This window comes from Netta rufina, assembly GCF_964035555.1.
Source record: "Netta rufina genome assembly, chromosome: Z".
Lineage (NCBI taxonomy): Eukaryota > Metazoa > Chordata > Aves > Anseriformes > Anatidae > Netta > Netta rufina.
The window spans coordinates 36,529,953-36,552,702 of NC_140126.1; the positions used below are offsets into that span (position 1 = coordinate 36,529,953).

Genomic DNA, 22,750 nt, shown 5'->3' on the forward strand with positions numbered 1-22,750 from the left:
GGAGGTCTTGTATTTCAGCATACAGATGAAAATGGTAAATACCTTTTGAGGCAAATACTGAGATGAGTGGAATTACCTTGTATGAGTAAGGGTGTCTGAGGCACTCTAGGTCAGAGGTGTGTCCAGCTCAGTGTCCTGTCTTTGGGAGAGCGTGGAATGCGAAGGGGAGTTTTCATGTATAATTTCTTTCTAAATGGAAAAAAAAATCAGTGAGTTTCACCTCATTTAAATCTGTAAAATGTTAATATTTAAATTAACCTATGAACATTCCATGATAATAAGTTCAAGAAATGATAGGAAACTCAAATATGGTGTATTTCTTTTATTGATCTAGTATCAGGAATGAAATTGGGCATCAATTATATTTCTACTACTTAGTTCTTTGGATGAACTGTGTGCAAGCCTTTATACTGTTTAATTAAGGACTGAAGTCAAAATAACAAGTATATGGTTACATGGATCATCTTGCTCATCTTTCTTGTCAGAAACTTCTCCAGCAGTATTGAATATATTGATATCCCAGGTCACTCCTGAGATTATTTAAAAAAAAAAAAAAAATATATATATATATATTGCTTGATTGCAATATGCTTGGCTCTCTACTGAGTGAACACTGATTCTGAGCATGATTCATTTATTTGTGGAAATAAGAAGTGCTGCTGTGCTTCAGTTATAACTGATATAGCATAACTTCAGAGGTATATCCCTACCAATAACTCTTATTTCCTCAAGATCATTGAATTGGCAGTAGTAATCCAAAAGCTTGTTTCTTTCATGAATGAAAAACCCAACTGAAATTTCTAAAAATAAGTGGTGTGTTGCTTGTAAAATCTAGGCTGAGATTCAGGGAAAGAAGACAGATTAGCATAGTCCCTTGCAGCACAGTATTCTGCAGATCAGAGGTAGAATTAAAAAAAAAAAAAAAAAAAAAAAATCATATCATTGATATGTTCAGACTTGCTGTCCTTCTCAATAAAGAATATTTTACACATGTCTTTCAAGCAGTAAAAGATAGCTGGAAAATACTGGGGACCTGTGAACTAGAGAGCTGAAGGAACTCTCTACCCCAAAATAGTAATAAATTTCAGTACCACTGAAAGACATTATAGAAGTCTGGTTTCCCATAGTGCAGTTTATGGACTCACTTAATTGAGTTCTTTTTTCAAATGAAATAAAGGCTTTTCTGGAGCCATCAAAGTCACTCAAGTATGTTTAGGTGTTGAAAACTGAGAAAAACCAAACAACTTTTTATTGGTTTAAGTTACTTTACCTTGGAAATTCTGTACTATGTCATCCAATTCTTCATTGACTAGACTACTTGTCCTATGGCATGACAACCATTGATAACGTTGGAATAGTTTTAACTTCTTTCTTCCTTAATATCTGAGTTGAGCAACAAAGTTTCCCATGTGTTTTGTATAATCACTTATGTTTTGAAATCTAACCTGTTTCCACTTTATTTCTGCTCCTTACCGATGTGGGTGTTCTGCAGTGCAATGTCATCACATGTTACATCTAGTTCTGTGATTAACTTGTTGCATCTGATAACTATTTAGTGGGTTGTGGCTGCATCATAAGGCAGTTTTCAGTGCTAGCATGAAGCAAGACTACTCATTCCTCTTCAGATGAGGGTGGAAAAAAAAGAGAGAATTTGATCTCAAATGTTTTGACAATCTGAAGTGCCCAACCAGTTTAATAATTTTTGAACAGATTTTTTTGCAAGACTTGCACTTGCTGATCATCAGGATAGAGATGATAGTCAGCAAAATCAGTGTAAACGTCAGTGTCTTAGCAGTGAAAATACAGGCAGTTTGACAACCACAGTTGGACACTTCCTGTAAGACCTGCTGGAGCAAGTTAATTTCTGAATCTACAGAGCACAATGGGTTATCTCTGCAGTTGTCAAGTTGCATTACACTTTCCGGTTACTTCACCTCTGCTCAGTATGAAGTTTTTTTTAGAACTGCATGTTTGTATGTTGTATTACTGTTTCTACTTCTGCATTAGCATTGTTTGCCGTCGCCATGTCCTGTGTTTGGTGTTTGTCTTTTTTGTGCTTTGGTTTTGTCTTTTAAAGATATCCTGTAATTTTTGGCTCAGAAGAAATTTAGAGAGCATCTGTACCTATAATTAAACATGATAATTAGATGGCAGTGGCAGTATGGGAGATGAAGGAGTAACTTCCTTCTTGCAGAAAACTTTCATGCTTGAAAACTATTCATGCAGAAAGAGTTTTGTTGAAGGGGATGAGTAACTGTGCAGAGAATACAGATAGGTATGTACTCTCTGCTTACAGAAGTGTGGATCTGTTCTTCATGTTCAATAGTTTCAACTCCAGATGCTATGGGTCTTGCTGAAAAAGAACTAGTATTCACAGCTCCATTAGTTAGGCAGAATTTCTCTTATAGCTTCTTTTAATTCCATGTTTTTTGTGTGGATTAATTAATTTATTTAATATTAATTAATAAATATAATTTATTTATATTTACTAACCTCTTTTTCAGGTTTGTTGTATGTTATCGAAACTCAGAAAGTTCTTGACCTCAAAATTAACCTCATGGCTTCATACATAATTGTTCCACAAAAGGGATTCTATGACAGTACATCAAATCTGCTCCTTTTGGATCTTGGTAGTCTTAAGGTATGTATTTACCTGATGAAGTAACTTAGCAAAAAGGTTTGGCTTTTATGTGTCTTGCACTTTATTGAATTTGTATGTATTGTACTGGTTAAATAAATTTTTGTATAAATATTCCTGTTTCAGGAATAGGTATTCTATATCTAAGGTATTGATTTTAAACTGCTTTACATGCAATACAAAAAATACTGAAGTTTTCTGAATAGAATCTTTCGATCCAAAATTGTTGCTAGAAAATTGCTGAGCCACCTGCCTTAGGTGGCCCTACTTGAGCCCAAGGGCTGGACCAGATGGCCTTCAGGAGTCAGGCTCCCAACCTTCAGAGTCATTCTGTGACTCTGTCAGAATACTCTTCTCCCGAATTAAACCACTGGTGATGCTTTCAAACTGTTATGTAGAAAAAGTCTACCTTTTCTTTTTTTTTTTTAAAAATCTTAGATTATAAATTTAAAAAAAAAAAAAAGGCTGAATAATTTGTGTAGTGAACATGACTCTGAGGTTGGTTTCCTGTCTTTTGAAAGGAATTAGAATGTAAGATGAAGTAAGCAGGCAACACCAAAAGAGAAAGTTATTCGGATGCCTGTCAGGATGTGATGAGTAATCCTGTATTCACTTTGAGTACTATATGCTTAAGAAAGATGTAGAATATTCACTGAATTTGTTTAATGCAAAACTAATAGTCTCCTTCTCTCAGTTACGCACTGTATGAAGTCAAGTCCCGTGCGGCATTGTAGTACATAAAATCATATCTCAGTGCATATATGTACCTAGACTTAATTAAGGCTGCCCAGGCAGTGTTAATTTGATAATTCTGAATGTTCAATCTCGTAATTATTTTTAATGTGAAAGTAGTCATAATTCAGTAGCACTCAAAAGAGAAGTGTCTTAAAAACCAATATTGAAACTGTTTTCATTGTTGCTAACCTTACACTGACTGCTGTCTGGCTCTGACAAAAATGAATGTAAAAATGCAAAAATTGTTAGACATTTTAAGGATGATGACAGACACATTTCATTGGAGGGCACATACAGATGTAAGATACCAAAGAAGTATGGGCAACCCAAAGCTGAATCAAAGATGTGACTGATATTAAAGCTAAGACACTGAACATTTATAATGAATGGTCCGAAGCACCTTTTCTGTTTTACTCAGAGTTTGTCTAATAAGTTGCAGGGTAATGCCACACCTAAATTTAATAAATAGCTACATTTTAAAATAGATTGTGGTACTGTGGTGATTAATGCTGTATTTTTATATATAGAAAAGTGAACAGTATGATGTTACTGATAATAAAGAGTTGGAGACTTCATACTCCAGATTATGAGTCACTTATTAAAGGAAATTAAAATAAATTCCTTCTGTACGAAATGTATGAAACTTGATAGATGTCAATTTCTTTCTTTCCTTGAAGAAATGATGTTTAGTACTTCCCATTTTTTGTTCTGATATAGCTGCTTGTATTAGATATCTCCTTTGCTGTGATGTTTCTAAGACTGTGCCATTATAATGAAGATTTAAATTTAATCTTTTGTCGTAGCAGGATCAAGTATTCGTAGAATTACTACTTTGACTATTTTGAAATTAATTACTGCTTTTTTGTGACTGTGTTTTAAGATGAAAAGCAAAAGTCGTTCTGATTTATCGGAACTTAAAGTAGGACAAAGCACTATTGAAGATATAATGTCAAGAGCTTATGATAGTTTTGATATCCAGCTCAGCAGTATACAGTTACTCTACAGCAAACATGGTGAGTAGTCATAAAAGTAAATCTGTCTTTAACAGATTAAAAATATTTCAGTAGTTGATGTACCTTCATATTTTTAACTGAAACGGTGGAGAATCTTTGGGACATGTTTCTCTAAACTCAGATTTCAAACTCCATCATGTGAACATATTAAGAACGTCCAAAACATACATTTAGGTCTTAGACTCCAACCTTATATTTTGCTAAATAAATGAACCAAAATCCCTATTTGTGAAGACTCCAAAATGTCTCATTTGATTTAGAGCATAATAAATATGTACTTTTGCTCTTATTCCAACAGTGTAATTAATTTATGATGTATTTTCATTCGGTTCCTTTTTCTGACTTCCCTCCAAATGAAAAGCAGAATCCATGAGTAGTTTTAGGTATGATTATTTTGTGAAGGTAAAGAAAGGATCAGAATCCCTTATTGAGGGAAACTTCTAGTAGTAGTTTGTGAACTAACAATACAGAAAAAGTCAGAATCAAAGAAGTCTAGGACATCTAATTCTTGTGGTTCTGGAGGAGAATCCAAAGCCTGAACTCCTAGTACAATGCATGTTAAGAATTAGGTCCTTGAAATCTGCATCATTGTTTGGGTAGATGTTTAGATGTGAACAGTGAAACAGTGAACAGTATTAAGTACTGCAGTATGTCTGAAGTCCTAATCCTGTACAATATGTATGTATTGAAGAGCTATTAAAGAGGCTCTGTCACCTGAATTTTTAAAAAATGTATATTAAGTAATATCAGGTGCCTTAATTCCGTAGTATGTGTAATGAAAAGAAGTATCATTCAGTTTCAAAGCTTAGGGATTTTTTTTTGCTCCTCTAGGTGAAAACTGGCAAGAGGCTCGTAAGCTGAAATACTCATCTCAACATATCTTGCAGCCTTTGGATGTGAAAGTTGAATTTAGCAGAGCTATGGTTGTCACAGATGCAAGAATGCCCAAGTAAGTCTAGTTTCCGTTTTTGAATTTTACAGTAAATTATGTTTGTTCTTTTTTTAAGGGAGAGAAGAAAAGATAATCAAGTATCTATTTATAATTCTTATGCTATTTTACATCAGCCACATGTATCTCGCTTCTAAGATTCACATTTGGTCCTAAATATTTTGTTAAATATACTAATCATAGTCCAGATTAGGTCTTTCCGATACACATTTTAGTCCTCATTGAAAATACGGAGGGACAGAAAATATTAACTTACAATGCCTCTCTTATAAATATCACAAAATATTTTGAAAATTGATTTGCTGTCTTACTCCCTTACTTTTGTTTAGGTTGTTTGTCTGTGTTGTTTATCTAACCAGCCTTGTCAAGGAAAGTGCTCTCAATGTGTAGAGTGTACACTTAGGTTTATTTAGCAGAAAAATTATTGCTTATGGAAGTTGTACTCAGAAGGCATTTTCATGTTACTACTGTTGAAGCAAATCTGATGTCCAAGACCACTGAGACAAAAGGGCAGAGATGTACTTGGCTCTGGTGAGTCTGCACCTCAAATACTGTGTTTGATTTAGGGCCCCTTGCTACAAGAAGGACATTGAGGTGCTGGAGTGTGCCCAAAGAAGGGCAACAAAGCAGAGATAATTCTACACACATTTTGGAAAAAACATCCTCACTAATGTCTGACAAGGACACTACTTGCTAAAAATTCCATTGTTTTTGAAGTACCATTAATGCATTACAACCTAATACAGTTTTTAGGACAATCATGATACAACAAACTAGCTTACACTTCATTCTTAAAACTATTAGAAATTCAGATTTTAGCGATGCACTTACAGGCATAAAGATTGGCATAGGCCCTGGCAGAAAAATGTTTAGCACAATCAGGGGACAATTTATGAAATGAAAGGATTGCAAAGGATGTGAAGATCATGAAGACCAGTTGTTCTCCAGGTAACCTGTCGTCTGAGCTGGTAGATATGGATGGGGAGCAGAGTGAAGCCCTCATAACTGGTGAGGAAATGGTTAGCCACCTGCTGAACTACTTAAACATATGCAGGTCTTTGGGGGTGGATGGGATACACCCAAAGGTACTGAGAGAGTTGTCAAAAGTGCTCACCAAGACACTTTCCATCATTTATGAGCAGTCCTGGCTATCAGGGGAAGTCCCAGTCAACTGTCAGCTAGCAAACATGATGCCCATCTGCAAGAAGGTCTGGAAGGAGTGTCTGGGAAACTCCAGGCCTGTTAGTCTAACCTTGGTGCCGGGGAAGATCATGGAGCAGATTATCTTGAGTGCCATCATGCTGCATCTACAGGGCAACCAGGTGATCAGGCCCAGTCAGCCTGGGTTTATGAAAGGCAGGTCCTGCTTGACAAATCTGATCTCCTTCTACGATAAAGTGATGTGCTCAGTGGATGAGGGAACAGCTGTGGATGTGGTCTACTTAGACTTCAGTAAGGCTTTTAACACGGTTTCCCACAGCATTCTCATGGAGAAACTGGCTGCTCGTGGCTTGGATGGGTGTACACTTCATTGGGTTAAAAGCTGGCTGGGTGTCTGGACCCAAAGAATCATGGTGAATGGAGTTAAATCCAGCTGCAGTCTGGTCTGCTCACTAGTGGAGTCCCTCAGGGCTCATTACTGGGGCCAGTTCTCTTCATTATCTTTATCAGTGATCTGGATGAGGGGATTAAGTGCACCCTCGGTAAGTTTGCGAACAACACTGAGTTGGGCACAAGTGTTGATCTGCTCAAGGGTAGGATGGTTCTGCAGAGGGATCTGGATAGGCTTCAGTAAGGCTGAGTGCTGGCTTCTGCACTTGAGGCGCAACAACCCCATGCAACCCTGCAGGCTGGGGGAAGAGTGGCTGGAAAGCTGCCTGGTGGAAAGGGACCTGGGGTTATTGGTCAACAGCCAGCTGAACATGAGCCAGCAGTGTTCTCAGGAGAAGGACAAGAAGGCCAACAACATCCTGGCTTGTATAAGAAATACTGTGGCCAGCAGGACCAGGGAAGTGATTGTCACTCTGTACTTGGCTCTGGTGAGTCTGCACCTCAAATACTGTGTTTGATTTAGGGCCCCTTGCTACAAGAAGGACATTGAGGTGCTGGAGTGTGCCCAAAGAAGGGCAACAAAGCTGGTGAGGGGTCAAGAAAGAAGTCTTAGGGGGAGCAGCTGAGGGAGTTGGGGTTGTTTAGCCTAGAAAAAAGGCTTTGTGAGACCTTACCATGCTCTACAGTTACCTTAAAGGAGGCTATAGCGAGGTGGGGATTGGTCTATTCTCCCAAGTGCCGAGTGGTAAGACAAGAATGGAACTGGCCTTAAGTTGCACCATGGTTGGATTTTAGGAAAAAAAATTTCACTGTAGGGGTTGTGAAGTACTGGAACAGGCTGCCCAGGGAAGTAGTCGAGTCACTATCCCTGGGGGTCTTCAAAACACAGAATCACAGAATATATGTCTAGTTGTAGAGCTTAGTGATATGGTTTAATGGCAGTGCTGGGTTAAAGGTTGGGCTATATGATCGTAGAGGGCTTTTACAACCTAAATGATTGTATTCTGTGCTGTGAATCTAGGATTTGTTTACTCAGAAGTAAAATAATGCATACCACTGGTGCTGTGTGTTGTGAATACACAGCATTGATTTTGTGGTACAATGGTGCCACCTTCCGGAAAGCTGGGAAGCTAGCTTCGGAATTTCGATGTCTGACATGGTAAAACATCATACTGTTTTCCTCCTTACCTTTTCTATTTGGTGGAAGAGGTTAGATAAGAGAACTAAAAAGACAAATTCCTGAGAGTTATATGTCAGGAAGCCCAGGGAGAGAAAGTGAGATTTCATTTCTACGGTCATGTAACACACTGTTGTTTTAACGTAGGTTTATAATTGGGTTATGGTAGTATAACCTGGGTTAAGGAGTGTCTGTCCCTAAGGAAAGCACCTATTGCTGTATAATATTACTGCTTCTCATGGCATGCAACACAAAGAGAAGTGCAATAGAGTATAGGAGTATAGGGTATACTCCTATATATATATAGGTACCCTATAGAGTATAGGGCATAGAGTAAAGGATAGGTGCAGTTGATTACAGTACGAAATCTATATCCTAGTTGCTGTAGTCTTACTTAAAGCTAGTAAAGATGAGAGTGAAGACTTTATCTCTCTCACTTTCTCTCTCTATATATAAATCTATGGGGAAAAAAAAAAAAAGAAATCCATCTTTATTGTACAGCTACGTGTTTGTCTGGTTGTTCCCCTTCTTCTACCCGTCCCTGTCCCACAACCCCCTACCCTGCCCTCCCTGGGCCTAGAGTTAAGCACAACAAAGTTGAGAGGAAACAGCAGGTCCTGTTTCTTAGATTTTCTGTGTTAAGCATCTGCTGCTGCCCACTGTTGGAAGAATTCTTTATATGTTCTAACTAGCTGTTGGAATAAATACATCATAATGTTCTTGGAGGCAGTTTTTTGTGCTTGGAGACAGTTTACTATGCTGCTTATTTCTCTGAGGAACTGGGATACATTGTATGTCTTTAAAAAGTCAGTGACTATATTCAGTTCTACTTCATATTGGCAAAAGTCTGTTCAAACAGGGTTAAAATACATTTTATTGATGACTTTTTTAAGGGGTTATTTTATTCCCCTGTGTCTTTTACATCTATGACATTTATTTCCATGTTTGCTATGTAAACTAATATTAGAGCCAGGTTAAATATACATAACTTTAAGAAAGTTATTTGTGTACTTTGCTTGAAATTTTAGGTTGCAAACATTCTTATGCAAAAAGTTTTTTGTTTTTTTTTTGTAAAATACTGTGTGAGGGCTTAGCTGTGTGATTTACCGCAAGTAATTAAATGAAAAATATGAACAGTTTCTGATTGTAAGGATAATATACTTTATGTAAGCAAATCAGGAGTTATTTGCAACCTTCATTCGGAAGACATTGTACCATATGGAAATATAAATTAATATCTAGATATTTGTTAGTTAATGATCTCCTCTGTGTGCAACAGAAGTTACGTGTCTGTATTAAATATAATGGTTAGATGACCTTCCTTCTGACCAGGAAAAGTAGTGTATTTTTCAGAAGAAAATGAATGTGATGTCTGAATGAAATAGTTATAAGATAACATCGACTATTTATGTAACAGGTTCAAACTGTATGGACAGCTGCCTTTACTTTCGGTCCAAATATCAGACCAAAAGCTGAAAAGTATCTTGGAGCTAATTGATAGCATTCCTAAGCCAGAAAGTGCTTCTACCACTTCTCCTCCAAAAGTAACTGAGGTAAGGTTTTTAAAAATTATTTCATCAATACTAATCACAAAAATAAATTCCTTGCTGTTAACACTGCAGTTATTAAATGAGCAGAGGAAAGTGGAGAACAAGCATTTACTTAGAACCTCTCAAAACTTGTAGCCAATTCTGTAAAGCTATAGAAATTTTGCTTGTCAATGTTTTATGCTTTCTTAAAGGATTGGTACTTTCTTGTTAGTATTCCTGAAAAGTATGTTTTAACTTCTGATAATCACCTGTTTTTAAGAAAATTAGAAAGTGAACTCCTCATTGCTTATTTTTAACATCGCTCTAATCTGTACAATCTGGCCATGTTTTATATATATGTTTTTAAAGCAGTCTTTTCACTGTAACACAAGCAAAATCTCCATGTCAAAGACAAAATTGGGCTATCCATGTTTCTCTCGTTTGTGAATACTGCTAATTATCCATTATTTATTCCTTTGTGTGCCTGGTTCTAAAAGAATAATGGTCAACTTTGTATATGTGTGTTTGTTTTGAGATTACTTAAAAATTATCTTTCCATCTTTATTTGTTAGAAAAATTATTCTGCTGTTTTCCTTGTGGATATCAATGCAGCTTTTGGTGTTGCTTTCTGTGTGTTATTAGCATAATATTCAATAATAGTACATGCACATGACTAGACACACACCTTTTGAAAGTATATGTTGAGTGAAATTTAACATGTAGTTCCATCTTTTAAGTAGTAACATGAAAATTCTAGCTAGTTCTGACCTGCTCTTTTACTTTTCATGTACTAATAGTATTCTCTGCTGTTTTGTGCAACTAGTCATGGAAAAACATTCTTCAAGGGTAAAAGTTGGGATTTTAATTTCACATAAGTAAAATGTGCACATATGGAATGACTGTCATATACTTGAATGACAAGATATACTTGAATTTAATCAGAAAATTTATCTGCTACATTTAAAAACCTTTAACTTTGTGCTTAGTATTCCCTGTACATTACTTGTTACATACAAGTTCAGGTTAGGGAAGTCAATGTGAATGTGACTGATTATATGCAGCATCCGTATTAAAACCTGTGGTTAAACTTGTCTGATTAAGTCTCCATTTGTTGCAGGGCTTGACAGACTCTGAATTGCTGGTATTAATTCAGTTAACTTGTGCAGATTTGATGGTTTATTGTGGCTGAGGTATTGTCATGCCTTCATCCCTGTAGCTGAAATTCTTCTGAGCTTTGTTGCCATCACTTCTGAAAAGAAAGGAATGAGAAACCTTTATTCGGCACTCTGAATGTGAAACTTGCAGTTTACATTTTGAATTAGTGGAGGAGTTGTTTGTGGACTGTGAAAACAAGAAGATGCTTCTGAACAGATCCTTCAAGGTTTCTGCACTTCTGAAGTAGCCTTAGAATGTGAAAGTCTTGCGGATGAGACATTGAGACACTTTCATAATTGCAACGCTTAGTATATCTATCACTCAGACATGGTTATATTGAGTAAGGTCAACTTACGTAGGCTGGAGAGTGGGAGATGATTAAAAAGTGAAGAGTGAGATGAAATAGGGAATCTTGGTAGACTGCTGGAAACAATGTTCATTCAAAGATGAGTGTTTTGTTGTTGGTACAATTCTTAGTTTTCTGAAGGTAACAAGAGCTACTAAATAAGATAAGGTTTTAAATGTAGCAGTAACAGGAAAAAAAAAAAGAGCCGTTGTCATTTGCACAGTCCAGAGCCAAAAGTATTCAAGAAAAATGGGTGTACAGACAATAACCACCTCTCTACTTTATTTTGGGACTCAGTGCAAGGTCCATGTATGCTAAGCACACGTGGAACATGCAGAGGAGCATTCTTTACAAAATGAAACGAGTGATTTTGCTTTCTGAGGCTTGATGTGAAATTTGTCTTTGCTGGAAAAAACATTTAATTACAGAATCACAGAATCACCTAGGTTGGAAGAGACCTCCAAGATCACCTAGTTCAACCTCTGACCTAACACTAACCAGTCCTCCACTAAACCATATCCCTAAGCTCTACATCTAAACGTCTTTTGAAGACCTCCAGGGATGGTGACTCCACTACTTCCCTGGGCAGCCCATTCCAATTCCCAGCAACCCTTCTGGTAAAGAAGTTCTTCCTAATATCCAATCTAAACCTCCCCTGGCGTGACTCTAACCCATTCCCACTCATCCTGTCACCAGGCATGTGGGAGAATAGACCAACCCCCACCTCGCTACAGCCTCTTTTAAGGTACCTGTAGAGAGGGATAAGGTCTCCCCAGAGCCTTCTCTTCTTCACGCTGAACAAGCCCAGCTCCCGCAGCTGCTCCTCGTAGGACTTGTTCTCCAGGCCCCTCACCAGCTTCGTCGCCCTTCTCTGGACCCGCTCAAGCACCTCGACGTCCTTCTTGTAGCGAGGGGCCCAAAACTGAACACAGTGCTCGAGGTGCGGCCTCACCAGAGCTGAGTACAGGGGGACGATCACCTCTCTAGCCCTGCTGGCCACACTGCTTCTTACACAAGTCAGGATGCTGTTGGCCTTCTTGGCCACCTGAGCACACTGCTGGCTCATACTCAGCCGACTATCCACCATCACTCCCAGGTCCTTCTCTGCCTGGCAGCTCTCCAACCACTCCTCTCCCAGCCTGTAATGCTGCTTGGGGTTGTTGCACCCCAGGTGCAGGACCCAGCACTTGGCCTTGTTGAACTTCATGCAGTTGACCTCAGCCCATCAGTGCAGCCTATCCAGATCCTCCTGCAGAGCCTTCCTACCCTCGAGCAGATCGACACACGCACCTAACTTGGTGTCATCTGCAAACTTACTGAGGGTGCACTTGAACCCCTCATCCAGATCATCAATAAAGATTTTGAAGAGGACTGGACCTAGTACTGAGCCCTGGGGGACTACACTAACAGAACCTATCTCTGCCAAATATAGTGCAACCTGGAGTGAAGATTCTTGTTTCCCTTTCTACATGTAGTGACAGTGACAATTCACGCATTTTCAGTTAGTGCTCTAGGTTGTAGGCAACTGCATCTCAATATTACACACTCTGTTTCCCCAGATACATCACAGAATAATGATCCCCTTCTACTAGATCAGGTGCCCCAAAGTCCCCTTGAACCTGGCCTTAAACACTTCAGGGATGGGGCGTCCACCACTTCCCTGGACAACCTATTCCTGTGTCTCACCACCCTCAGAATGAAGAACTTTTTTATAATGTTTAATCTAAATCTACCCTTTTTTAGTTGAAAGCCATTCCCCCTTGTCTGATCATTCCACTCCCTGACAAAAGAGCCCTTCCTCAGCTTTCCCATAGGCTTTCTTTAGGTATTGGAAGGATGCTATAAGGTCTCCCTGGAGCCTTTACTCTTCTCCAGGCTGAACAACCCCAACTCCCTCAGGCTGTCTTCATAGAGTAAGTGCTCCAGCCCCTTGACCATCTCTATGGCCCTCCTCTGGACTTGTTCTAATATGTCCACGTCCTTCTTGTGCTGGGGGCACCAGAACTGAACATAGTACTCAGGTGAGGTCTCATGAGAGAGCAGAGAAGGGGAAAATCATCTTCATCTCCCTGCTGGCCATACTTCCTTTGATGCTGCCCAGAACACAGATGGCTTTTTGTGATTCATGTGTGCATTGCCAGCTCATGCTGAGCTTCTCATCAACCACCACCCACCAGTCCTCGTTAGGGCTGCTCTCAATTCATTCTCCACCCAGCCTGTATTTGTGTTTAGGATTGCCCCAGCCCAAAAAAATGTCCAGCAAAGGACTTTGCACTTGGCTGTGTTGAACCTCATGAGTTCAACACCACCTATCCAGCCTGTCTAGGTCCCTCTGGATGGCATCCCTTCCCTCCAGCTTGTTGACTGCACCACAGAGATTGGTATCATTGGCAAACTTGCTGAGGCTGCACTGGATTCCATTATCCATGTCTCCAACAAAGATGTTAAACAGTGCCAGTCCCAATACAGACCTCCAGGATACACCACTTGTTACTGATCTTCCACTTTGATGTTGAGCTGTTGACCACAAGTCTTTGAATCCAACCATCCAGCTAATTCCTTACCCGCTGAGAGGTCCATCCATCAAATCCATTTGCCTCCAATTTAGAGACAAGAGTGTCATGGGGGACAGTGCAAATGCTTTGCATAAGTCCAGGTAGATGATGTCAGTTGCTCTACCCCCATCCACCAAAGCTGTAACTGTGTTGTAGAAAGCTACCAGATTTGTCATGAAGAAATTTGAAAACAGTGTGTACGATCTTGGACACAATTTTGTCACGCGTGATGAAATTTGGACACAATTCTGTCTACTATCATATTCTCTCTATCCCTTTTTATTATTTTTTTTCCCGTTCTTTTTCTGTTCTTTTTCTTTCTTCCTCTACAGCCTCTGGTATTGTGTAATTTTATAAAGAAAGCTAGTCTTCTACTGTTCTCTGAAGCTGCCATTCTGTAATCCTTAGAGGGGACTAGGTTTTTTCTTTCCTGATGTTTTGTATGATGTCCAGTCTGTGTCCATATTTTGATCTGTGAAGTTGGGTATTTGAATCCCTTCACTCTGTTTCCGGATGGATTATCTCTGCAGCTATTCAGCTGTGTAACACCTGCTGTTTCTGTTCTATTTAAGCCTCTTTTCTTCCCATACTTTTACTTATTAATAACATGTTCATTTAGAATGTTTTGTGCTTAAAATAACACTGATTTCCTTAAGTTCTAAAGCTTCTATGCCGTAGTATTTGTGCGTGCGATAGCACGAACAAAGAATTCAAGCAAAAATTTATATGGTGTCTTCTATTTCAGGCTGCGATATCGCCTGTACTCTCAGTGCCACATTTATCACAAGGTGTGCTTCCTGTTTTAGATCTTCATTCATTTGCGGAGTCAGGTAATACAATCTATTTTAAAGTCTGATTTATTGAACAGTTCAAGTGATTTTTTTTAAGTACATTGGGTTCATTTGTTTCTCCTGGAGTAAGTGACCATTCTGAGGCTTTGTTTCAAATTCTTGAGGTTAAAAAGCAATATATTCTGTGTAGTTTCGTATTCACTCTGTACAAAACATTGATGCATTTTCTCAAAGCAGCACAATTTTCAGTGCTTGTTCTTTCTGTTACTTTTCTTGAAGTAGAACATTTCTTTCACAGGGTAGGATGTTTATTTTTTGTCTTTTGGATGTGTTACAATAGGTATCTATCAGAAAAGACATGTCAAATGCTCTTTATAAATCATACTGTCTTGGAAAATGGTGAGACTTGTGATGGCCTCTATTTATATGGGTCTTTAATCTGCCATTGTTCCCTACTGAGTGTATTCTTAGGAGAATTTGAAGTTCTTCATATTTCACAAAGCTTTAGGTTTTAAGTCATTTTCATCAAGTGTGAAGAATTCTGAGTCTATGCTCATTGTGAAATGAATTCTGTAAAGAACTTGTGTAAGACATAGAGAATAAAATTAGCTTTTTCAATAACCTGTTAACCTGATGAAGTGTGCAGCAGTGCTCTGAATTTTAGTTTTTTTGAATCAAACCTTGGACATTCTGGTGAGCATTCCTGGTGGATTTTGAAAACCAAAAATAAATTGAGAGAAAAGCAAAGATCCACTAAGTAATTAAATGTAAAGTTAAAAGTCTTAAGTTGGATATTCAGGGTGTTGATTCAGAACGTCTGTAGTAACATGTGTGTCATTTTTTACTTCAGTATGTACTTAGTCCTCTCATGATGATTTTAATTATTTTATTTGAAAGTTTTTATCTTTGTTGGTTATAGTAGAACTAAAAAATACTAACTGACTGTTAGAAACTACTGTGTTATAAACACACAGCATTTTCACAGGATCAAGCAGAAGATACACTCCAGAGGAACTGATCATGTTTAATACCAACTTTCTGTTCAAGCAGTTTAGCTTGATTGTAACATTCCGTCTAATAGTTATAGTTGAAGAATAATACAATATATCAGCGTTGTTTCAACATCAGTTGCTCTAGCTTTGCCAAAACATTCAGTTGGGGAAACAGCGAAGAATACTTTCTCTGCTCTCCCAAGTTGATGATGTGACACTAGCAAAATTATAAGGAAAGCTAGTTATTTTTGCATTGATGTAATCACTTCTAATTCAGTGTGTGTACAGTGTGTATACAGATATGTATCTGTGCATCTTCATCTATTTTTATGAGTTCTTTTAGATGCCCAAAGGTAAAATATCTTTCCCTTCTTAAAATTAGGGTGAGGTGAGAATGAAAGCATGTAGCAGTTAATTTGAGAAAGTGATTACTAGATATCGATTGAATCAGGTTTGTTTTTAAATTATATTATACACGGCAGCTGTGCAAACGTTTTTATTGACTCATATGCGTGCCTACCTTCCCTCCAGATTGCAGGGTGCTTTTAAACCATAGAATATACCTCCTCATGTCATCTGTTCGGTTTTGTCCGAAGAAAGGTAGTTGTTCCTTTAACTTCTCAGCTGCTGGTTTCTTGGTGAAAGGAAAAAGCTATTATTATGTTCTATCTATTGGTCGTTGTAATACTTGTGTAATAACGTCATGTGGAATAAAGCTTTGCTTTTTCTCACAAACCTGATGAAGTCAGCAGCAGTTGGTTCAGCAGAAGAGATGTCTTGCCTTTAGTCTGCACTAATAGCTTAATGAGACACTGCGCTCATTTTTGCATAGCCAGTAGTGAGAGAATGCTGGCAAAGGAGTTAATGAGAGTTGATGATGTGATAGTGCAGCTGTAGGTGTTGTGGAGGCAGGAACTGAGGCAAGTGTAGAAACAGATTTAGCTAGGTGATCTTCCCAAAGTTGTCTACATCTCTAAATTTACATGTACATCTCTAATTTACATGTACATAAAAATTCTAGGTCATATTACTGCAAAATACTGGTTGTCTAAAATGTGTATGTAACATTGTTGTGAATTAATCTTTAGAATCAGAGGAAGAATTTTATGATGCTCTAAGCAGTCCTGTGGAAGACATGCCATTTTTTGAAGCCCCATCTGGTTCCCTCACACGAGCTAGCAGTATAAAGCGAAAAAAACTACGTAAACAAGAATCTTTGAAAAATATGACTGAATTTCAGCTGAGGTTTGAAGTAGCTGAGGTAAAGTTACATTTTTTTTTTGTCTCTCCAAAGCACACCTGATCTATCTATGACTCTTTCCTGTTCATTGTGTTCACAAATTCATGCTTGTAGAATTATTGATTTCCCGTTTCTTACTCAAACTGTTCTGGAGCGTTCAAGAGGTTGTTTTTGTTTTCAAGTCACAGTTGTGCTTCTGCATCTTCATCTGCACTGAAACACCTTGTTATGTCTACTTTCCCAGTTCATTTTATCATTGAGTTTCCTTTACCTAACCATCACTGGTGGAGCTCAGAAGCAGTTTTATTCTCTGTGCTTCACTTTTATTTATTAATTTATTTATTTTGCTTAAGATGTAGCCTTTGACGTCTCTTTTCCAAACACTTATGTGACCACTGGGAAAACTTCATTAATGTTTCATGTCATGCAATTGCCCTATTTTTACCCTCTGTTTTTTCTTAAATTCTGTTGAACTCAACCATAACAAGTTCACTGTGAGGCATTTAATGGTTATTCTTGCTGCTTCAGACTTGAAAAAGAGTATTTTACCTAAGTGCTATCTGACTACATCAGTTGGTCTGTTAACAGATAGTGGCGATGACAGTGTTATTGCTGTGACTCAGTCTATAGCTTTACAAATAAACCACACAAAGTCAGTTAACTTTACAGATTCTGTTTTAGAGTAGGATTTACAGGAAGGCTTCAACACATAGTAACTAGCTTGCAGCATCTTGTTATGCTCTAGACTTCTAAAAATAAATAATGAAAAATCATTACTATTTTTTTCCTTAAGAATGACTCAGATGTTGTATTTTATATCCTTCTTTACTGGTAACTCTAAGTTACCAGTTCACAGTCTCTAAGAAAATGATATACATCTGTAAAGAATCACCTACCTCTCCATTTGTTGCCTTTATAGTTAAAAAATTGAAAGGAAGACTGCATATATTTATTTCGCTTAGTTTATGAAAGACGATGACAATGGACAGCTCAGGTAGATATTTATTTAACAACATCTTTGTTGTGTATGAATGAAAAATCTGGAACTTATATTGATTGATATTCAGCTTGCAAATTCCTTAATGGCAGAGCTCAAAAAAAAATATCCAATCACAGAGTCATTAAGGTTGGAAAAGACTTTCAAGATCATCTGGTCCAACCATCACCCTACTACCAATGTCACCCACTAAACCACCTCCCCAGTCCTGCTGACTACACTATTCCCGACGCAAGCCAGGATGCCATTGGCCTTCTTGGCCACGTGGGCCCACTGCTGGCTCATGTTCAGGTGAGCATCGATCAGCACCTCCAGATCCTTTTCCTCTGCACAGCTTTCCAAGCACTCTGCCCCAAGCCTGTAGCGCTGCATGGGGTTGTTGTAACCGAAGTGCAGAACCTGGCACTTAGCCATATTGAACCTCATCCCCTTGGCCTCTGCCCATCGACCCATCCCGTCCAGGTGCCTCTGCAGGGCCTTCATGCCCTCCGGCAAATCGATCCTTACCCCCAGCTTAGTGTCATCTGAAAACTTGACTTTCTTTCCACCTGAACCGTGGGGGGGTTCTTCTGTTCCCCGTACCAGAATGCCAGGTTAGGAGGATGAGTACCCTGAGCATAAGTGGTCTGGCTAGTAAAGACAGACGCAAAGGAGACATTTAAAACCTCAGCCTTTCCCTTATCCTCAGTAGTCATGTTCCCCTCTGCATCCAGTAAAGAAATGGAGATCCTCTTTGGCCTTCCTCTTCCTATTAGTACATTTATAAAAACATTTTTTTGTTATCCTTGACTATAGTGGCCAGGTTGAGTTTGTGCTGGTCTTCGGCCTTCCTGTTTTTTTCTCTGCATATGCTGGCAACTTCCTTGTAGTTTCCCTGAGTTGCCTGCCTCTTCTTCTGCTGGACATAAACCTTTTTTTTTTTCCTGAACACACAGCAAAATTTCTCTGTTTAGCCATGCCGGTCTTCTTCCCTGCCAGCTCATCTTATGGTGCACAGGTACAGCCTGCTCCTGCACCTTTAAGACTTCCTTCCTGGGGAGCGCCCAGCCTTCCTGGACCCCTCTGGCCTCCAGGACTGGCTCCCAAGGGACTCTTCCTACCAGTGTTCTGAACAATTTGAAGTCTGCCCTCCAGAATTCCAAGACAGCAGTTTTACTGACCCCCCTTCCTGACTTCACCAAGAACAGAGAACTCTACCATGTCATGGTCGCTCTGCCCAAGACACCTCTCTACTACCCCATCTCCCACCAGTTCTTCTCTGTTCATGAACACGGAAGCAAGTAAACAATGCCCACTGGAAATCTAGTTTTGACTTAGTTGAACATTACTAAATGCTATACAGAACCGTTTTAAAAATTAATGAGTTCCTATAAGTGTAACTTTCCTCAAACATACATACATGTAATACAATTTTTGTTAAAACAGCATCAAACAGTATTCTAGTAATTTTGCTCATTGAACTCTTTATTTTTTCCATATCTTTTGCTGTATAAAGTTTAATGATCAATATGCCTTAACCACTAAAGTATATGTAAATATACGATCCTATATAAAAGCTAAGAAGATAATTCCCTACCTTTTTTTTTTTTTTCATAGGTCTTAATAAAATTATGCCGCCTTACTGGTAGTACCGAGACACCTGTGCTGCAGCTTGAGGTTGTAGGGTTAGGCACTGAACTTAAATTAAGAACGTTTGACATGACTGCAAATGCTTTCCTGCATGAAGTTTGTCTGCTGTGCCCAGAGTATATGGGTAAGTGTCTGTATGCTGGTCAAAAAAATGATTCATTAATAGCTAATAACACTTTGAATGTGTCTTCAGAAAGTCTGCAGGGGTTTCTTTTGTAAGATGAGGGAGATCCACTTCTGGAATTAAATATAAGGTGTAAAAAAGGGAAGATAATTCTAGAGCTTATTCTGTTAGTAATGCTTTTGCAAATTTGTTCCAGTGCTCATGATTTTAGATGAGGCATCTATTTTAGGTGTGCAAAAGGGCTTTTTAAATTAAATAGTAATGACTGCTAATAGTCTAGTTTATAGGCTATAGGTGATCAAAAGATGTATAGGTACCTCATCAAATTTTTTTCTTTATTAAAAAAAACTTTTTTTTTTTTTTTAAGATGATAATGGCAAACCAGTTTACATAATTACTACTTTGGATAATGTAGAAGATGATCTTCTCACTTTGGAGTATATAAAGGTGGGAAAACAGCAGACTTTTATTTTGAATCATAAGTTAATTGCAAACTACAGTATCACTGAGAAATGCTTTTTCCTTACTTAACCATTTCTTCATACATTGAATGTCATGTGCAAAATCTGTCTGGTTCCTAAACAGACTAACTTATATATCATAAGCTGTAATTTGAAATTTGCAAACATCTCCTATTTGTCTTGTTTATGTGCATGTTTGGTGGAATAGGCTGATATTAATGGACCAGAACTGAAGACTCTGTATAAGAATGTTCTACAGAAGATGAAGGTACGATACATATATATTTAAACATATTTTTTCTACATTTGGGGGACTGATTCATTTATAATCTGATTAATTAACAATCTGATTATTCTTTCAGGTGAACTTCTCTTCTCTTGATGTTCATCTGCATACTGAAACTCTCCTGAATGCCATGAACTATCTAAACAATCTTCTACCCAAACAAGAAACTAAAGTTGCAGAAGAACCAGTTCAGGAAAAAATTGAGGAGAAGAAGGATGTTCTTAAGAAATTAAGTAAGTTTCTTTATTCTTTTTATCTTTCCTCTCTCTTCCCTCATCAAAGTAAGACAGAAAACAGAAATATTTGCTATTTTTTTTTTTTATAAGTTCACAGTTTTTCTAATTTTGATGGTGATAAAAATGTTAGCTAGCAGATTATTATTGAGTAGCCAGGGTATGGTGTTACTCCTTTGCTGTAAGTGTGTAGCAGAGAAATAACTGTATAATTAAATGAGCTAAGGTAGTTGCTGCAGCTGTTGACATTTCCTGAGGTAGAAAGAGTAAGCATGCTGTTTGAGTACGTGTCTTCAAATTTGCTTAGTTATGATAAACTGTGTTGAATGGTAGCTTATTGGAAATGATTATATTCCTAATGGTGTTCTGCAATATAATAAGAAAAGTATTTTTGCATTACAATATTTATAAAAAAAAATCCGTATAAAAATTAAAGAAATAAAGATCTTGATGGGTTAGAAAATTTAGCATGAAGATCAAAACTTTTGCTAATAAGTGTATTGAATGCATTCTAGACAACTTTGTGCTTTCATAGTTAAAGCATAATGTGAATTTAACTGTTCAGTGAGATGATTTTGTTCACCATCTTTCTTCCTATCATAAATATATTTTTATTAGTTTAGTTTTGTAACCCACTCATTTAGCAATTTATTAATATGTAGGCACTGACTGTAGATGTGAATACAAAATAGACACTGCTGCATTTCATAAGCTCCAGGACAGGTTTGTTTATTAGTGAGCTACTCAGTTGCTGAATGAATAAATTCTGTTTGGCACCAATTTTGTTGACATAATTTGCTGGAATTGCTGCTTTAGATTTATGAACTTGCACGTGAGTTTGGATTTAGTTTGTAGTGTAATAAATAGATGGTCACACAGAATCACAGAATTTCTAGGTTGGAAGAGACCTCAAGATCATCGAGTCCAACCTCTGACCTAACGCTAGCAGTCCCCACTAAACCATATCCCTAAGCTCTACATCTAAACGTCTTTTGAAGACTTCCAGGGATGGTGACTCCACCACTTCCCTGGGCAGCCTGTTCCAATGCCTCACAACCCTTTCCTTGCTTAGTGGAAGCTGGGTTTGAGCATTTAAAATCTTTTGCTATGAGATGCAGGTAATACACATGTATTTCATTAATATAAATTACCATGTTTTCAGGGACACATAGGTAGCACGTAAATTCCTGCAATTTACAAGAGATCTGGTGAGTCTCTTTATCAAAGGTACCTGGTACTATTGTAGGTACCTGATTTGTACGTATAAATTTAGGGCTACTTGCCTTCTTTGGTATTCAGAAGAAATATTGCATCCTGAAAGGGATGTGGACCAGTCAATTATTCAATAATATTGGTCTGAAGGAATTGTGCTACTGCAATAAGGTTCATCTCATCTCCTTCCATGTTCTAAGTGTTTTCTGTCACTCACGCTGAGCACAAGGCAAAAGATAGGTACATGTCTATTCAGTAATAATTATGATTGATTTCTCTTTGTCTATTCAAGGCACATACCACATAAAATATATATATATATATTTATTATATAATATATATATATATATTATTTATTTATTTATTTATTTCTGGTATGAATTGAGACTTTTGATTTCCTTACAGTTAATTTATCCTCGTCATTTGAGGAACATCAGTCTCTTGTGAATAACTTGCTTGTCATGCAGTCCTACCATTCTCTCACCAGGAATTTGATGCGTCTGATTTGTTGATAATGTGAACCATAGATCACCTCCCTTGCTTGCTGTTGTGTCTGGGAGCTGCTTTGAAATTAGTAGCAGTATGTCAATAATACTCCTTTCTGCTGTGAGAAGGACTTCTCTGAGATCTTTGCAAATGTTTCTTTCTATTAATTTTAAAACAATTAGATTCCTGGTATTTATTGAAAAAATTATTATTGAAATACCCCAATACAAAATAAACAAAAAACCACCACACCCTATATACAGAAGTAGGGCAGAGGATAATTCTCAAGATGATTCTTGTTAAAGTATTTTAATACTTGCTTTTGTGTAAGTGATTTCAAGGAGCTCTGTCATCTGACTGACCTGGTAAACTGGTGAGATCTTTCTGAGGCTGCCGTCCTTCACTGACATGAATTCTGACAAGCATTTTGAGTTAAACATCTGTACTAGTTCTATATCCTTAAACCCCAATATCACATTTGCAACATTTGATAAGATTGTCGAGAAGGTTGCTGTCTCTACAAAGAAATATTTGACATAGCAACATGGTTTAGTGGGCAGTATTGGTGGTAGGGGACAGTTGTACCAGATGATCGTGGAGATCTTTTCGAACCTTAACCATTGTATGATTCTGTGTTTGTAACTCAGTGGC

At 37.8% G+C, this 22,750-nt stretch overlaps 1 protein-coding gene across 3 annotated transcripts in view; it reads left to right on the forward strand.

The window, feature by feature from the left end:
• VPS13A (vacuolar protein sorting 13 homolog A) overlaps positions 1-22,750 on the forward strand; it is a 118,927-nt gene that overhangs the window by 27,559 nt on the left and 68,618 nt on the right. For all 3 annotated transcript variants that reach the window (XM_084305761.1, XM_084305762.1, XM_084305763.1), the window contains exons 20-29: positions 2,505-2,641; positions 4,254-4,386; positions 5,218-5,335; positions 9,481-9,616; positions 14,394-14,478; positions 16,520-16,692; positions 19,265-19,421; positions 19,789-19,868; positions 20,091-20,150; positions 20,245-20,401. In XM_084305761.1, the coding sequence (XP_084161887.1) occupies positions 2,505-2,641; positions 4,254-4,386; positions 5,218-5,335; positions 9,481-9,616; positions 14,394-14,478; positions 16,520-16,692; positions 19,265-19,421; positions 19,789-19,868; positions 20,091-20,150; positions 20,245-20,401 (1,236 nt within the window). The remainder of the gene's footprint in view (positions 1-2,504; positions 2,642-4,253; positions 4,387-5,217; positions 5,336-9,480; positions 9,617-14,393; positions 14,479-16,519; positions 16,693-19,264; positions 19,422-19,788; positions 19,869-20,090; positions 20,151-20,244; positions 20,402-22,750) is intronic.